Below are 19,092 nucleotides of genomic sequence, written 5' to 3'. Positions count from 1 at the left end.
CTTTCATCGGGAAAAAGATACAAAAGTCTGAGGTCCCGTACCGACTGACTCAAGAACAGCTTCTTCCCTGCCGCTGTCAGACTTTTGAATGGATTTACCTTGCATTAAGTTGAACTTTCTCTATACCCTAGCTATGACTGTAACACTACATTCTGCACTCTCTCCTTTCCTCCTCTATGAATGGTATGCTTTGTATAGCACGCAAGAAACATTACTTTTCACTGTATGTTAATACATGTGACTATAATAAATCAAATCAGCTTCTGTAGCCCAAGACACACTGCCACAAAGAACAAAAAATTACAGCACAGGGACAGGTACTTCAACCTTCCAAGCCTGCTGCACGATTGAACTAAAACCCTCTACAGGGCACTGTATCCCTCTATTCCCAACCTATTCATGTATTTGTCGAAATGCTCCTTAAATGTCTCTATCGTATCTGCTTCCACTACCTCTCCCGGCAACGAGTTCCAGGCACCCACTACTCTCTGTGTAAGAAAAAAACTTGACTCATACATCTCCTTTTAAACCTTGTTCCTTGCTTGTTAAATCTACACCCTCTAGTAATTGACTCTTCCACCTTGGGGGAAAAAACTCCTGACTATCCACTCTGTCTATGCCCCTCATAATCTTGTAGACTTCTATCAGGTCCCCCTCAACCTCCGTTGTTCTAGTGAGAAATACCAAGTTTCTCTAACCTCTCCTCATAGCTAATGCCCTCCATACCAGGCAACATCCTGGTCTGGTAAACCTTTTCTGTACCCTCTCCAAAGCCTCCAAATCCTTCTGGTAGTGTGGTGACCAAAATTGAACACTATATTCCAAGTGTGGCTTAACTTAAAGTTTTATAAAGCTGCAACATGACTTGCCAATTTTTAAACCCAATGCCCTGGCCAATGAAGACAGCCATGCCATATGCTGTCTTCACTAAATTCTCCATCTGCGTTGCCACTTTCAATGACCTGGGTGCCTGTACACCCAGATCACTCTGCCTGTCAATACTCTTAAGCGTTCTGCCTTTACTGTAAATTCCTATCTGTACTAGACCTTTCAAAATGCATTAGCTCACATTTGCCTCACTGTTAACCTACCAGCCAATCTTTGTGTCATCTACAAATTTGCTAATCCTACCCCCCACATAGTTGCTGACGTTGTTTATATAAATTATAAATAATAGGGGACCTTGTAGTACACCACTGGACACTGCCTTCTGTCATAACCTACTGTCTCCTACAACTAGGTCAATTTTTAATCCAGTGGATCAAATTGCTCTGTATTCCATGTGCATTTGCCTTTTTAAATTTCCAGTGTGGGAAAGGCACGGCTGAAATATGGTTTCTGTCTGATGGACTCTGATTACTCCCCACCCCTTTGCCAGGAACGCTTTTATTTGCAAATAAATTTAAAATTACACACTATTTACATTATAAAAATTTACATACTGGTCTATACCAGTGCTAGTGCTCATACAGGCCTCTTGCAACCTGGGCCACATCATCCTATCAACAACAACTGACTGGTATTTGTAATTGTGCCTCTAACATAACAAAACACCCCTGGTGCATCACAGAAGCTCAAATAAAATTGGATTTGAAGTCATATAAGAATATTCGGCCATATTACCGAGATCTTTGTCAAAGAGGTAGGTTTAATAAGCGCTTTAAAGGAGTAGAGAGAGAATTTAAGAGTTTAGATTCACAGCAGCTGAAGGCACAGCCATCAATTGTGGAGTGATTCAAGTTGTGGATGTGCAAGAGGCTGGGATTGGAGAATAATGCCAAACCTGGGAGCGTTAGAGGGTTGGAAGAGGCATATCCTTCTATTCCTTTTTCTCTGTTTATCTACTAACTTCCCTTTTAATGTATCTGTGTTATATGCCTCAGCTGCTCCCTGTGCAACGAGTTTCACATTCTCGTACACTCTGGGTAAAGGAGTTTGTCCTGACTGATTCTTTAAGGCCCTTAATTTTCATTTCCCCCCCACAAGTGGGGTAAAGTATATTCTTTAAAGTTGTTATGACAGGGTTTGACAGGGTAACCGTAAAGATATCTGAGAGGAAATCCTTGGTCTTTTCTAGAGAAAGACTTGCAGCTGCTGAATGGATTTTACTTACTACCTCTTGCATGTAGGGTATTTCATGTCCTGAAAATTTGCGATATAAAAATTAATAAGTAACTTGTTTTGCTGACCACTCTGTTTGCTCTCTTGTGATGAGCCTGATGCCCTCAAGTTGCCTACTCGCTGACTAGTGGAAATATATTTCCCTGGTTTATTTCACCATGCCCTCTGTCCTTTGCTAACAAACAGTTGTCCAGTGCTGTGGCCAACCACCAGTTGTTTGACAATGATCTGATAGCTGGGTCCACGTGGCTCTTGTTTACAGTCCAGCTTGTGAAATTCTTTACCCCCTCCCTCGTCCTGAATCTGCTGACATTCGCTGTAATTTGATCCCATGGGTACAAGCCATATTCAGTCCCCCTCTCAAATGGCTGTTAATCCCGTGTTGGGACAAAAGGAGGTCATTTAGCCTCACATGTCTGATCAGTAAGATAATGGCTGTTTTTCTGCCCTTTCTACATATCCCTAGTTAACATTCAATCTCTAATTCAAAATTAATCATTAATTTAGCTTCAATTGCCGTTTGTAGAAGAGAGTTTCCAAACTTCTGCTAACTCTTCAGTGTAGAACTGTTTCCTCTTTTGGCTATAATTTTCTGTCTATGCTTCCTGGTCCTGTACTGTACAGCCAGGGGAACTGGTTTTTCTCTATCCAATCTGTTCTCATTAATGTCTTGAAATCTTTGATCAAATCATCCCTTAATCACCTAAATTCCACGTTATACAACCCTAGTTGTATAATCCCTAATTTAATCTTTGGAGTGCAGCTATCATTCTTGTAAATCTACATGGCACTCTGCTTTAAGGCTTTCCACAGCTGTGGTGTCCGGAACTGCTCCCACCCCATATACTGTCTACGCATGTATAGTTAATTTAGAATCATCAAGTTTTTTAATATTCTTTCATGGGATATAGGTGTTGCTGACTAGGTCAGCATTTTATTGTCCATCCCTAATTGCCTTTGAGGTGATGGTGAGTTGCCATCTTGAACCACTGCTCTCCATGTGATGTGGTACATCAACAGTGCCAGTAGAGAGGCAGTTCATGATGTTGACTGAATGACAATGAAGAGATGCTGATATATTTCTAAGTCAGGATGGTGAGTGGCTTAGAGGATAGCTCCCAGCTGGTGGTGTTCCCATGTGTCAGCTGCCCTTGACCTGGATGGTACTGGTTATGTGCTGCCTAAGGAACCTTGTGATGGGACATGGGCGTTGCTGACTGGCCAGCATTTATTGACACTTCCTAGTTTCCCTTGAGGGTATACACTGCTACCGCTATTCGTTAGTGGTGAAGGGAATGAATGTTTGTGAATGTGGTGCCAATCAAGTGGGGTGCTTTGTCCTTGGTGGTGTTGAGATTCTTGAGTGTTGTTGGAGCTGCATTCCTCCAAACAAGTGGGGAGTATTGTATCACACACGTGACTTGTGTCTTGTAAATGGTGGGCAGGTTTTGGGGAGCCAGGAGGTGAGTTTCTCCCTGCACAATATCTAGCCTCTGACCTGCACTTCTTACCACAATATTTATATAGCTAATCCAGTTCGGTTTCTGGTCAATGGTAACTGTCTTTAATAAACCTAAACTAGAGGAAGTAAAAGGAGTAATGTAAAGGAAAGTCACGAAAGGGCAGTGCACCCATGTGGAGTGCTCCTCCTCTGATGTGGGAAGCTAGGCGCACTTCCAGTGTCACAGGTGACCATGTATGCAGGAAGTGTCTCCTGTTGGAGCTACTGGAAAGCCACGTTTCAGAGCTGGAGCTGCCAGCTCCAGTGACAGTGGAATGACAGTGGAACTAGATTCTCACTAGATAGAGATGAGGTCCCAGAGTATTGGTGGTCTGTAAATTTTGTACCATTATTTAAAAAAAGTTGAGAAAACTATAGGTCGGTCAGTTCTGACTTCAGTAGTGGACAAGTTATTAGAAACAATTCTGACACAGAGTAACCTGTCACTTAGAAAGGCATTGATTGATCAGGAATAGTTAACATGGTGTTAGGGGAAGATCAACTTCATAGAATTTTATGAGGAAACGGCAGGGAGGATTAATGAGGGTAGTGCAGTGGGATTTTGTCTAAATTCAGTAAGCATTTACTAAAATCTGTGTAAATGCTTACATGATTTCAGTAAGCAATTGACAAAAGTCCAATGTGACAGACTAATCAAGAAAGTGAGATGTCATATGATACAGGGGAAAGGGGCAGGTTGAATCCGAAATTGCGACAGGATACAAAGGGTAATGGTTGATGGATATTTCTGAGAATGATAAAGTGTTTCCAATGGTGTTCCACAGGGCGGTTGCCCTGGAGTTGTGTTGTTTGTTGTAAATATGAATGATTTTGACTTGTCTTCCTTTGGAATGTTGGAAAATATGGTGTCCAAAGTGGAGTAGAAGCCTTTGGACTCTTCAGTGGCATCAAGGGTTGGGGACATAGACACTCGTGACCTGTTGCCTGCAGGTTCTTGGCAAGTTAACAGAGGGTTATGAAGTGCTTGTTGATGCTGACAGAGAGCTCTGAGTTGATTGATGAATTTGTTCTTGATAGTGAATCCAATTCCATGTGTTCTGATCTGATGTGTGAGGTCTCCTCTCCAAAAGAAGGTGTAACCACTGCTACCTTCCTTCAGCTGCCCATCATCTGCTTTTTGATGGCTCTGCCCTGCAGGAGTCCCAGTGTTGAAGTGCCTGCGTTCACTGATTTTAGCAAAGGGCAGTTCTCTGTCCTGGTTGATTCTTTTGAGGGTTTGTGCATTCCAGCTTCTGAAATTGAAGTTAACATTGATTTTCTAACTGCAGGTAGATGAGCCTGTTGGATGTGGTTTCCAGCTGGGGTGGAGAGAGGACAGACTCAGGCCTGGTTTGTACTTGGATGGGAGACTGTCTGGGAACACCAGTAGGCGAGGCTTCCTCTTGTGGACTATATAAGAACATAAGAAATAGGAGCAGGAGTAGGCCATCTAGCCCTTCGAGCCTGCTCCGCCATTCAATAAGATCATGGCTGATCTGAAGTGGCTCAGTTCCACATTCCCGCCCTCTCCCCATAACCCTTAATACCCTTGTCTGTCAAAAACCTACCTACCCGCGTCTTAAATATATTTAGCGAGGTAGCCTCCACCACTTCAACAGGCAGAGAATTCCAGAGATTCACCACCCTTTGAGTGAAGAAGTTCCTCCTCAACTCTGATCTAAACTGCGCCCCCCCCATCTTGAGGCTGTGCCCTCTAGTCCTGCTGTCCTTTCTGAGCGGGAAGAATCTCTCTACCTCTACCCTATCCATCCCTTTCATTATCTTATACGTCTCTATAAGATCCCACCCCCATCCTTCTAAACTTCAATGAGTACAGACCCAGTCTATTTAGTCTCTCTTCATAGTCCAACCCCCTCATCTCCGGTATCAGCCTAATGAACCTTCTCTGTACTCCCTCCAAGGCCAAAATATCCTTGCGCAAGTGCGGTGACCAAAACTGCACACAGTACTCCAGCTGCGGCCTCACCAGTACCCTGTACAGTTGCAGCAAGACCTCCCTACTTCTTTATTCTATCCCCCTCGCTATAAAGGCCAGCATCCCATTCGCCTTCCTGATCACCTGCTGCACCTGCAGACTGGGTTTTTGCAACTCATGCACAAGGACCCCCAGGTCCCTCTGCACCGTAGCATGCTGCAGCTTTTCACCCTTTAAATAGTAATCCCTCCTACTATTATTTCTGCCAGAGTGGATAACCTCACACTTGCTAACATTATACTCCATCTGTCAGGTCCTCGCCCACTCGCTCAGCCTATCCAGATCTCTCTGCAGACTTTCCACACCCTCCATGCAATTTGCTTTTCCACTCATCTTTGTGTCATCAGCAAATTTTGTTACCCTACACTCAGCCCCCTCCTCCAGATCATCGATATAAATGGTAAATAGCTGAGGCCCCAGCACCGATCCCTGCAGCACTCCACTAGTCACCAACCGCCAACTAGTGGTACGGGTAACTGAACTGGTAAATCAGAACTCAGAGCAACGGCCTAGGGTTCCGAGTTTGAATTCCACTATGGTTAAATTTGAATTGTAAAACAAACTTGGTATGCTGTAACTGAAATGAAGGCAGTGTAGGACATTGTACTTTGACCCAGCGGATCTGAGACTTTGTACTGAACTTTCTGAAATGCTTGTGTCTCGAATGAAGGATATGTTACGAATTGGAAACCATGTGTCTTGGTGGGGAAAGATCTGTTGACAGTTTAATAGGAGTTAGTAACATGAGTGAGTACATGGAGCTATGTTTGACAAGAAGCTGACATTTGAACCATTGGGAGATGTGTGGATCAGGCTGTACTTCAGGTACTGTCTCCGACAGATGGCGAGTACATTGGATGTGACTTTTCATTGTATGGTGCTATTCGTCATTATGTGAATGACAGTCCAGCCTCCTGCTGGAATTGGAAAGTTGAGTTCGAGTCCTGATGTCGAGTTTTAGCAGACAGACGAGGGCAGTTCTGAGGAGGCTGCTATTTCTTCAGACAAGATATTGAATCCTGATAACCTGTTCCAGTAAATGTTCAAGATCAAGTGGCATTATTAGAAGGTGAGAACTTGCCCAATGTCCTGCCCAAAACAGAAATATTTAATTCTGGCACTGCCCCGAGTTAAAACAGATACTGAAGAGCAATGTGTGAGTTGTAAGGCAGCTGAGTGAGTCACTGCAGCTCAGGTACTGAGGAAATACAGGCTTTGATTGGAATTAGCAGCCACTTGTTCTCGTGGAAATTGGAAAATTCAGGTCATTATTTGAACAGCTCTCTTGGTGCATTGGCCAACAAGCATTCACTCGATCATCGCCACCAAGATATAATGAAGTGATCATTCAGCAAAGGATGTTGCTGTGTGCAGTTCAATTGTCAAATTTGTCTATTTCTGCACACAGAATGATTTATGTGAAAGTTTCAGTGCTCTTTCTGCTGTGCTGAGACTCTGTATTAAATTACACTTTCATTTTCTTTCTAGACAATGAGTGCTGCAGAGTGTAAAACTCCCTGATGTTTCTAAATGTACCTTTTAATTTGTATCTGTAATAGGTGAGCATTCTCTTATCCTGCTCGCTTCCGTTCCTGCTATGCCTGTGGAAAGGGTCAGTGATTAATTGGTGAATGATTAGAGTGAGACCCTGGAATTTGAGCGTTGGCACCTCTCGTCTTTAACTGAGAAATTATTTGTGCAATTAATGCACGTGGACCCCTTGTCCAATGATGTGCCTGGCCTTGCGGACCTGGGAGTTGAGTAGTGTGCTTTTTCCGGTGGCGTGCCCAGTCTGGCAGGCCCCCGGTCCAGCAGTGTGCCCGGTCTGGCAGGCCCCCGGTCCAGCGGTGTGCCCGGTCTGGCAGGCCCCCGGTCCAGCGGTGTGCCCGGTCTGGCAGGCCCCCGGTCCAGCGGTGTGCCCGGTCTGGCAGGCCCCCGGTCCAGCGGTGTGCCCGGTCTGGCAGGCCCCCGGTCCAGCGGTGTGCCCGGTCTGGCAGGCCCCCGGTCCAGCGGCGTGCCCGGTCTGGCAGGCCCCCGGTCCAGCGGCGTGCCCGGTCTGGCAGGCCCCCCGGTCCAGCGGCGTGCCCGGTCTGGCAGGCCCCCCGGTCCAGCGGCGTGCCCGGTCTGGCAGGCCCCCCGGTCCAGCGGCGTGCCCGGTCTGGCAGGCCCCCCGGTCCAGCGGCGTGCCCGGTCTGGCAGGCCCCCCGGTCCAGCGGCGTGCCCGGTCTGGCAGGCCCCCCGGTCCAGCGGCGTGCCCGGTCTGGCAGGCCCCCCGGTCCAGCGGCGTGCCCGGTCTGGCAGGCCCCCCGGTCCAGCGGCGTGCCCGGTCTGGCAGGCCCCCCGGTCCAGCGGCGTGCCCGGTCTGGCAGGCCCCCCGGTCCAGCGGCGTGCCCGGTCTGGCAGGCCCCCCGGTCCAGCGGCGTGCCCGGTCTGGCAGGCCCCCCGGTCCAGCGGCGTGCCCGGTCTGGCAGGCCCCCCGGTCCAGCGGCGTGCCCGGTCTGGCAGGCCCCCCGGTCCAGCGGCGTGCCCGGTCTGGCAGGCCCCCCGGTCCAGCGGCGTGCCCGGTCTGGCAGGCCCCCGGTCCAGCTGTGGGCCCGGTCTGATGCACCCTGATTTAGTTCTGTATGTTGAAATGGAGGAATGAGGCATGAACTCCATCAAAGCAGTTAGGCCCACAGCTCCGTGGGTTTATTGAGGCTGAGGCGACATCTGGTAAGAATACGTTTTACCTGCAGTGCCAAAGTGGCAATAACATTTGGTTCTCGTGTGTGCCCTTTAATTCCTCTGCTAACGTACCAGCCTGGGAGAATATTTGTAACTCCTTCGTGTTGTGATTGTCATCTGGGCAGAGATCAGCAAATGTCAACGCTTAGAAATATGCACTTAACCATTAAGATCAAATCACCATTTTTGATTTGATTTATTATTGTCACATGTATTAACATACAGTGAAAAGTATTGTTTCTTGGGTGTGATACTGACTACGCATACCGTTCATAGAGAAGGAAAGGAGAGGGTGCAGAATGTAGTGTTACAGTCATTGCTCGGGTGTAGAGAAAGATCAGCTTAGTGCGAGGAAGGTCCATTCAAAAGTCTGACGGCAGCAGGAAAGAAGCTGCACTTGAGTCAGTTGGTACGTGACCTCGGACTTTTATATCCTTTATCCAGCAGAAGAAGGTGGAAGAGAGAATGTCCGAGGTGTGTGGGGTCCTTAATTATGTTGGCTGCTTTGCCAAGGTAGTGGGAAGTGTAGACAGAGTCAATGGATGGGAGGCTGGTTTGTGTGATGGACTGGGCTACATTCACGACCTTTTGTAGTTCCTTGCGGTCTTGGGCAGAGCAGGAGCCCATACCGAGCTGTGATACAACCAGAAAGAATGCGTTCTATGGTGCATCTGTAAAAGTTGTTGAGAGCTGACATACCAAATTTTCTTAGTCTTCTGAGAAAGTAGAGGCATTGTTGGGCTTTCTTTAAAGATAGTGTTGGCATGGGAGGACCAGGACAGGTTGTTGGTGATCTAAAAACACCTAAAAGTTTCGTCCCCGTTGATGTAGACAGGGGATGTGGACAGCTTTGACTCTGTCTCTCTTCCAACGCAGGTATTTCTAATTCAGACACAGCAGCTGCAAGTTCAGCTTGCTAATGCTGTGTTTCCAAGATATGTAACCACAGTGACTGCTGCTTATTGTCCATATCCTGTCTGACAACCAGGCCTGTTGCAAGGTTCAATATTGCCACCAGATCCATTGTTCTGATATAGTTTATTGGTTTTTGCATGCATAGTACTGCAGGGACCGTAAGCGAATGGATTTTGAGTGACTTAAGAGAGTTGAAATTGGGTCCCTCATTGTTGCATCAAATGGGCATTTTCCACATTCATTGGGAGGTTACTGGTTTGTTTGGCTCTATAATAAAGTTCATCCATCCTCTGTCACAACCAGAAATGATTGACTGAGAACAAAGTGGTTAATCCCAAGCACGGAAACAGAAAACACTGGAAAACCTCAGCAGGTCTGACTGCATCTGTGGGAAGAGAATAGAGCCAACGTTTTGAGTCCAGATAGCATAGATGCTGTCAGACCTGCTGAGATTCTCCAGCATTTTCTGTTTTTTGTTTCTGATTCCAGCATCTGTAGTATTTTGTTTTTAGTTAATCCCAGACATGGGAACCTTTGTTCCTTGCCCTTCCTTGTGCATTGTATACCACTTTAACACCAATGTGGTGACTGAGTGATGACCTGTGTGCATCTGCCCATGTGCAATTAACCGCCCCTGATAATGGGTTACTGTCCAGAGAGCTGTAATTAAATTAAATAGTTTTCTCGAACTGTTGCTGTGTCTGAGGTTGGAGGTGTCAGTGACTTCTGGGATAGGACAGCAATCACATCTTGGGTCTGTTATTTAGCTTGGCTTCATCAGATGTTTGGAGTAAACTATTGAGCAGCTACAATCCTTATGGTCATCACAAAATAGTGAGATGCTGGAATTATTCAAAACAGATCAATAGTTATCTGCTTGGAGAACCTCACCTATTTGGGTCCAGTGTTTCTGAAAACTTGAAGCTTTGACCAGAAATTTCTGCTAGTTCTTCTGCTATGCAATGGCATTTTCTCTCATCTTCTCCCTCTCCTTTGCCCCTTCCCCATTTCAGATTACAGAAGCAAATATGTGCTCGTGGAGTGAGAAACTCAATGCTGACCTCTCTGGGACCATGGATGGCAGTACCATGAAGAAATACCGACGTGAAGCTTACCACCGGTATGTAGCAGTGAATTGCTGTACCTGAGAGACATTTACTTGAGAGATGAGGCATTGACATTTGTATGTTGAGGGAGGGATGCAAGTGACAGAGAGGCATGAGCATCAGGAAGCCTATCCAGGTATCTCGGGCTAGGGGAATCAGAAAGACCACTTGGACACAAGGTTTCAAACAAGTCCAAGAGCATTGGATATCTCAGAATTAAACAACATGGCCAGGTTATCCACAAATGGGCAACCACTGGTCATTAAGCACAGCAACAGTTGAAAGCTCAGGGATGGATTTAGCAGCACTTTGTACCATTCATCTCGGCTCAGTCAATATTTTGTGAGAAGAACAGCTTACCAGAATTGCTTGGCTGCAGATTATTTTCTCTGCTAAACAATCAGAAAAAAATAGCTCTGGATGTAGACTGTGATGACAGGGGAGGTTAGTGTGAGTGTGTTCAGTCAGGTGTGTGACTATGAAATTGTGGCGAGCTAATAGTATCTGAAGGTTATGTTGCTGAGATTGAGCGGGCCTGTACCTGGCCCTTCAAAGGGAAATGTTTGATTCTAGGATTAGTCAGTTCCATAGAGAGACTGCTTGTGATGTAGGAGGGACAGAATGATATGAAAATGCACTGCTGTTCACCCATAATCCTTGCAGTGATACAGTGGCTTGGGTGCTGGAAGCCCGTGGTGAATCAGGACACATATGACAGTCAGCAATTGTGGAAGACACTGCAACCTGGTTAGTCCTGCCCTCTGTCCAACATGCTCATGCATTTGCTGGTTAACATAGTTTACTGAGTAGTGATCAGAAACCCTGTGAAGTGGCTAATTGTATACTGCTACCTGAGGGCAGCTGTCACTGCAGAGATTAGGGAAGAACCTGAAACTAAAAACAGGAAGCGTTGGAAATACTCAGCAACTCTGACAACATCTGTAGGGAGAGAAACAGAATTAACATTTCAGGTCAAGGTCTTTTTGTCTTTGTTTTAATTACCTTCCACCTTTTACAATTTGCCCATCACAGGAGTGTTTGTAATAACTTCCATACAGTACTTTTTAACTAAAGAATAAACAACCATTCTAAAGGCTTTCAAAAGTGTTAAGCGGGTTTGTGATGGAGGTACAATCTGATTAATCTTCTCTGCTAGACAGCTGAACACACATTAAAATAAACTGTTTTTGACCATAATCTGAATTTAAATGTGCAAACTGAGCCTAGGGATTTGTATATAATGTTAGGAATAGGAACAGAAATAGGTCATTTACTCCCTGATCTGCTCGTTATAAATCCCACTGTGAATTGTATCCTGGTCTGGGAGACTATCATTAGGTTTGTAAACCATTTATATAACAAAGAATGAAATCTTCCAGTCTGACATCCAATATGTGTCAAACCAGTATGGAATAAATACAGGTGTACCATTCCTCTGATAGCTTTATATCTAAGGCATGATTGGCACCCCATTGTTCCACACAGACCAGAAAGGGTAAAACTGCATTCTTGGACTAATTAACTAATTTCAGTCCTGGGGGAGCAGGTGGGAGTAGGTCTGTACTGTCTGGGTTCATACTGACAGAACAGCAGGGTGCTTGTACAAGCAGGAGAGAAGACAATCCCTGTATAGTGACTGGTGGTATGTGTGGTACCCAGGAAACTAGATCTGAAAAATCTCTCTGAGAGTCGTGTTTGGAAAAATAGACAGTTCAGGACTTATAAGGTGTTATAACTCAAGTTAGTCAGATGATGAAGGATGTAACTGATGTGCTTATTGACAGAAACACCCACGGGGTGGCACAGTGGTTAGCACTGCTGCCTCAAATGCCAGTGACCCATGTTTAATTCTGGCCTCAGGTCATTGTCTGTGTGGAGTGTGCATGTTCTCCCTGTGTCTATGTGGGTTTCTTCCGGGTGCTCCGGTTTCCTCCCTCAGTCCAAAAATGTGCGGGTTAGGTTGATTGGTCTTGCTAAATTGACTCCAGTGTCAGAGGGATTAGCAGGGTAAATATGTGGGGTTACAGGAATAGGGCCTGGGTGGGGTTGTGTTTAATACAGACTTGATAGGCTGAATGCCCACCTTCTGCACTGTAGGATTCTATGATATAATGTGCACCTCCAGTCTAACCACAGCAGCTTCAGCCTGCTCCAAAATATATACTTACTAATTAACAAATAAAATCTGAACAAATGAAGCACAATTATTAAGAAACACTTGGTGGAGTTTCTGAAAACTCTGCTTTACAGGAGGAGATTTGTGGGATTTGTGGAGAGCTTGGATTAAATTGTCCTTGATTAAAGCTTGAGTAGCTCAACTGAAACACTGAACGAGTAGTTCAGTTTGACTATAACTCCAGTTTGTTAGAGCAAATGTCGCAATTTCACATCAACAACAGGAAATGCAAGTTCTTCAGGCAGCGTTAAGCAAATGGATCTCTGTCTGAGAGCACACCAAGGTCAAATCGCTACAACATCAGAGTAAGATGAATAAGATATTTGGCCGTGACATCTGCTGTGCTGCAATGGCTGTCATCTCTGAAGGGGCAGGAGCCATGAAGGAGGGGGCCAGTGGTGGGATTGGGGAGGGGCAGAGGCTGGAGTCACAGTTGTGTGGGCTGAGAGGCTGAGGCCAAGAATTGGGGCAGGCTGGGGCCTCAGTGGGGCAGTGTCCAGGGGTTGTGGAGTGAGGCCAGGCTGGACCTGTGGGCTCAGTGAGGACAGGGCTGCAGGCTTGACTGACGATAGGCCTGGCCAGCGGCTTGGGGAGGACGTGTTTTTTCCCACCATCAGCTACAAAATCAAGTTTCCTTTTTTCAAGTGCACACACGTCAAATCTGTAACCTCTTTGTAGCAAATTCCTGATGTGTGGGGTTATCCAAATGACCCCTTCATCTTTTATCGAGGACAATTCTTCAGCTTCTAATGGGTAGGTTTTCCTTTCTTTCTTTCTCCTTCTTTGGCTCTTTTCCTTTTCTAATACACTTGTTCCCCTTTTCAGTTATGTTGTTTCTGTTTTTCACTTTTGCTTACTCATTTCCCTGGTAATGATGAGTTTATTTTTCATAGAAAGATAAAAAATCGGTGTAAGAGTAAACTGTTCAGCCCTTTGAACCTGCTCCACCATTCAATATAATAATGCCTGACCCTCTTGTGTTATAATCCCAGTTGATGTTGTTACTGGAACCCTGGCTCAAAGCTGATAACTAGTACTTTTTTAAAAAAATGGTGGAGGAACAGAGATGTAAAGGGGAAAATGCATTTACTAAATGTGAATAATTTTACCATAATACAATATTCCTTTACTTCCATATATCTTCACAAATATGTACAGATTTCAATGGATAATACAGGTTACACACTGTATCTTAATGCTATAATGTTGTTGGTAAATACAGAGTCCCTGTAACCCAATAGGCTAATTGTGATCAGACAACATCCCACTCAAATCAAGAGATGTCACCGAATTTGTGGATTTCTTCTCAAATTCACACAAATGTTTCAAAACTCCAGTCTTGAAAAGACACACCTTAGAATCTTTCAAGCAATGTTTTCTCTTGGCTGTTTTGGCAAAGGTCCATCTCCAGGATTTCCAACTCTCCTTTCTGTACTCTTTTACCTTGAATTGCTACTTGCATCCAATCTTCTACAGAAACTCTCTATTCCCTAACAGAATACTGCTGTTTCAAAGACTGGAAATAACAACACCAACCGTATGATTGTATCTCTCTAGCTGATTTCAGCCAGTCTGCCCTTTCCAGTTCTGCCTTTAACTTCAGTGTACAGTAGCCTGCTCAAACCGAAGTTCCTGTTTTCCTTTTCAATCTTCCTGAGAACCTCTCTTCTTTCCCTAGCTTCTGGAACTAACTGTCCATTAACTTCTGAACTACTACTTGTCCCGTTCTCCATTTATGTGGTTTTCTGGTTACCAGCAGAGCTGAGAGCTGTTCAGTCTCTAGCTTCCAAGCTCCAAATGCTATGAACTCAATTAAAATACAATCTCCAGGTCTGTCTTTGCTAAAGTGGCTCCTGTTGTTATGCAACATCTTATTCTTCCTCCAAGCTCCTATTTTCACATTGTAAACCCTCTCAACATAATGAAGATATGGTTTGAACTGAAACCAAAAAGCCCCATACATGCAAACACCTTTGTTTATAACACAAACCCAACTAGAATTTTACTGGTTCTAACCCAGAAACGCTTAATTAAGCCTACTTAAAATCTATATCTTATTTCTAACAATGTTAGTGAGAAGACTAGAATACAAAGATGATCCTGGATAAGGATTGCAAAGATGATCCTAGATAAAGATTGCAAAGGTGATCCTGGATAAAGGATTGCAAAGATGATCCTGGATAGGTGTGAAAGTAACAGGGTAGTTGTTATGGGGGACTTTAACTTTACAAATATTAATTGGAAAAGCTATAGCTCAAGCACGTTAGAGGGGTTAGTTTTTGTCCAATGTGTGCAGGAAGGTTTCCTGACACAGTATGTAGATAGGCCAACAAGAGGTGAGGCTACATTGGATTTGGTACTGGATAATGAACCAGACCAGGTGTTAGACTTGAAGGTAGGTGAGCACTTTGGTGATAGGACCACAATTTGGTTACGTTTACCTTAGTGATGGAAAGGGATAGGCATATACCGAAGGGCAGAAGTTATAGCTGGGGGAAAGGTAATTATGAGGCTATTAGGCAAGATTTAGGATACATTGGTTGGAGTAGGAAACTGCAGGGGCTGGGAACATCTGAAATGTGGAGTTTATTCAAGGAGCAGCTACTGTGAGTACTTGATAAATATGTACCTGTCAGGCAGGGAGGAAGTGGTCGAGCGAGGGAACCGTGGTGTACTAAGGAAGTTGAATCTCTGGTGAAGAGGAAGAAGGAGGCTTATGTAAAGATGAGACGTGAAGGCTCAGTTAGGGCACTGAAGAGTTTCTCCTTGGCTCCTTCCTGGCTAATTTGTGAGTTAAGAAGAGCTAGAAGAGGACATGAGAAGACTTTGGCGGATAGGATCAAGGAAAACCCTAAAGCTTTCTACAGGTATGTCAAGAATAAAAGATTGGTTAGGGCAAAATTAGGGCCAGTCAGAGACAGCAATGGGAAGTTGTGCGTGGAGCCTGAAGAGATGGGAGAGGCACTAAATGAGTATTTTTCATCAGTATTCACGCAGGAAAAAGTCAGTGTAGTCGAGGAGAATACTGAGATACCAGGTAGTAGACTAGACAGGATTGAGGTACAAAAGGAGGAGGTGTTAGCAATTCTTGAGAGTATGAAAATAGGTAAGTCCCCTGGGCTGGATGGGATTTATCCTAGGATTCTCTGGGAGGGTAGGGAGGCGATTACAGAACCTTTGGCTTTGATCTTCATGTCGTCATTGGCTTCAAGTATAGTACCGGAAGACTGGAGGATAGCAAATGTTGTCCCCTTGTTCAAGAAGGGGAGTTGAGACCATCCTGGGAATTGTAGATCGGTGAGCCTCACTTCTGTTGTGGGCAAAGTTTTGGAAAGAATTATAAGGGATAGGATTTATAATCATCCAGAGGGAAATAAATTGATTAGGGATAGTCAACATGGTTTTGTGAAGGGTAGGTCATGCCTCACAAACCTTATCGAGTTTTTTGAAAAGGTGACCAAAGAGGTGGATAAGGGTAAGGCAGTTGATGTGGTGTATATGGATTTTAGCAAAGCATTTGATAAGGTTCCCCATGGTAGGCTACTGCAAAAAATGCAGATGCATGGGATTGAGGGTGATTTAGCAGTTTGGATCAGGAATTGGCTAGCTGATAGAAGACAGAGGGTGGTGGTTGATGGGAAATATTCAACCTGGAGTTCAGTTACAAGTGGTGTACCTCAAGGATCTGTTTTGGGGCCACTGCTGTTTGTCATTTTTATAAATGACCTAGATGAGGGTGTAGAAGGATGGATTAGTAAATTTGCTGACGACACCAAAGTTGGAGGAGTTGTAGACAGTGAGGATGGATGTTACAGTTTGCAGAGGGACATAGATAAGCTGCAGAGCTGGGCTGAGAGGTGGCAGATGGAGTTTAATACGGAAAAGTGTGAGGTGATTCACTTTGGTAAGAATAACAGGAGTACAGAATATAGGGCTAATGGAAGGACTCTTAGTAGTGTTGACGAGCAGAGAGATCTCAGGGTACATGTGCATAGCTCCCTGAAAGTTGGCACCCAGGTTGATAAGGTTGTTAAGAAGGCGTACGGTGTGTTAGCTTTTATTGGTAGAGGGATTGAATTTCGGAGCCGTGAGGTCATGTTACAACTGTACAAAACTCTGGTGCGGCCGCACTTGGAGTATTGCGTACAGTTCTGGTCGCCGCATTATAAGAAAGATGTGGAAGCATTGGAAAGGGTGCAGAGGAGGTTTACCAGGATGTTGCCTGGTATGGTGGGAAGGTCTTATGAGGAAAGGCTGAGGGACTTGAGGTTATTTTCATTGGGGAGAAGGAGGTTACGAGGTGACCTGATTGAGGCATACAAGATGATCAGAGGATTGGATAGGGTGGACAGTGAGAGCCTTTTTCTTCGGATGGTGATGGCTAACACAAGGGGACATAACTTTAAATTAAGGGGTGGTAATTATAGGACGGATGTCAGAGATAGGTTCTTTACTCAGAGGGTAGTAAGGTCGTGAAATGCCCTGCCTGTAGCAGTTGTGGACTTGCCAACTTTAAGGGCATTCAAGTGGTCAGTGGATAGCGTATGGATAACATTGGAATAGTTTAGGTTAGAGGGTCATTAGACGCAATATCGCGGGCCAAAGGGCCTGTACTGCGCTGTAATGTTCTATGTTCTAAAGCAGGGAGATACTATTGAGGCTTTGGAATATTGTGAGCAATTTTGGGCCCTGTATCTAAGGGAGGATGTGCTGGCATTGGAGAGGGTCGAGAAGAGGTTCACAAGAATGATCCCTAGAATCATTCTTGTCAAGAGCTTGTCGTATGAGGAACGGTTGAGGACTCTGGTTCTGTACTCAGTGGCGTTTAGAAGAATAAGGAGGGGATTGCAATGAAACTTAGAGAATAGGCCTGGATACGGTGAACATGGGAAAGATATTTCCATTAGTAGGGGAGACTACAACCGAGGGCACAACCTCAAAAGAAAGGGGATGACCCTTTAGAACTGAGATGAGGAATTTCTTCAGTCAGAGAGTGCTGAATCTTTGGAATTCATTGCCACAGAGAGCTGTAGAGGCCAGGTCATTGAATGTATTTAAGACTATGATAGACTGGTTCTTGATTGGTAGGGGGATAAAAGATTACAGGGAAAAGTCGGGAGAATGGGATCGAGAAACATATCAGCCATGATTGAATGGTGACGCAGACTCGATGGGCTGAATGGCCTAATTCTGCTCCTATATCTTAAGGTCTTATTTTATTCAGCAATGCAGATCACTTAGAACTACCTCTGCTTCTTGGCATTTTCTCAAAGGCCCACTTTCTTTCTCTCCCCAAACCCCTTGACCCCTAGAAACCTATTTCCTCCTCAAATGTATTCAGTGACTTTGCCTTCTACAGGTTCATCACCCTCTGTGAAGATCTTTCTCCTCATCTTAGTCCTAAATGGCCCACCCAATATCCTGAATCAATGACCCTTTCTTCTAGATGCTCCAACCAGAGGAAACACCATCATTGCATCCAGTCTTGCCTTGTCAGAATTTTATATGTTTCATTGAGATCCCCTTCCGTTCTTCTAAATTCCTATAATCCTACTCCACCCAATGTCTCCTCATTCAACAATCTTGCCTTCTCAGGAAACAGCCTGGTGAGTCTTTGCTGCAATCCTTTCTTAGATAAGGAGGCTAAAACTCACACAGTACTCCCAACTACTGATGTTTTCTCCCTTTCTCCTTTTTTAAGTCGTGGGGTTCCATTTTCTACCCTTGAGTCTGCCAGAACTGCTCCAGAATCTGTGGAATTTTGGAAGTTGATGACCAACACGTCTGCTATTTCCATGGCGACCTCCTTTAGAATCCTGGGCTGTAGATTATCTGTCCCTGGTGATTTATCAGCTTTCAGTCCCAGTAATTTCTTATCACTTTTTTTTACTAAAACTAATTTAGCACAATTTCTCCTTCTCTCTAGACCCTTGGTTGCTTAGTGTTTCTAGGAAGTTATTTGCATCTTCCTCCATGAAGACAGAACTAAAATAGTTGTTTAATTACGCAGCTGTTTCCTTGTTTCTCTATTGTAAATTCTCCTGTTTTAGACTAAGGGATACAAATTTGCCTTCACTAATATTTTTCTTTTTCAGAGTGTTTGTTAATCGTAGTTTGGCAATGGAGAAGATTAAATGCTTTGGATTTGACATGGACTACACCCTCGCAGGTGAGCAATGCTAGTTTGACTGTAATTCCTTGATTTATATTCTATTTGCTGTCTAACTCTGAAAGTGCTGATCAAGTGCAGTGTATCTAACTATTAGATTTTCTGCCTAATTCTCTTCCCTGCTGCCACTTTTGGGGTTCTAGGAGTTCTGGCCAGAGTTCAGAGTTCAGAGACCAGACTTCATGTGTGAGCCTAGGCGGTGCGTGTTGATAGGCTACAGGCTGTAGTGACTGTAACAGCTGAGTCTGTTTGTCCTCCGTGACATTGACACAGAATGGGTTCCAGAGGAGCCTGAATCCTGACTGATTATAGTTGACAAAACTGCTGTTGTAGTTGACAGCTTGAAGACCACATTCAAGTGGAATGGAATGTAGTAACCATCCC

At 44.7% G+C, this 19,092-nt stretch overlaps 1 protein-coding gene across 1 annotated transcript in view; it reads left to right on the top strand.

Annotated features, from left to right (window-relative positions):
- Positions 1-19,092, top strand: part of nt5c2a (5'-nucleotidase, cytosolic IIa) — a 140,893-nt gene that overhangs the window by 22,322 nt on the left and 99,479 nt on the right. Inside the window, exons 3-4 of the mRNA XM_080206010.1 lie at positions 10,271-10,377; positions 18,635-18,708. Coding sequence (XP_080062136.1) covers positions 10,286-10,377; positions 18,635-18,708 — 166 coding nt within the window. The 5' untranslated portion in view covers positions 10,271-10,285. The remainder of the gene's footprint in view (positions 1-10,270; positions 10,378-18,634; positions 18,709-19,092) is intronic.

This window comes from Carcharhinus amblyrhynchos, chromosome 17 (assembly GCF_965287045.1).
Source record: "Carcharhinus amblyrhynchos chromosome 17, sCarAmb.v2.hapA, whole genome shotgun sequence".
Taxonomy (NCBI): Eukaryota; Metazoa; Chordata; class Chondrichthyes; order Carcharhiniformes; family Carcharhinidae; genus Carcharhinus; species Carcharhinus amblyrhynchos.
This window is presented reverse-complemented; position numbering and strand designations above follow the sequence as displayed.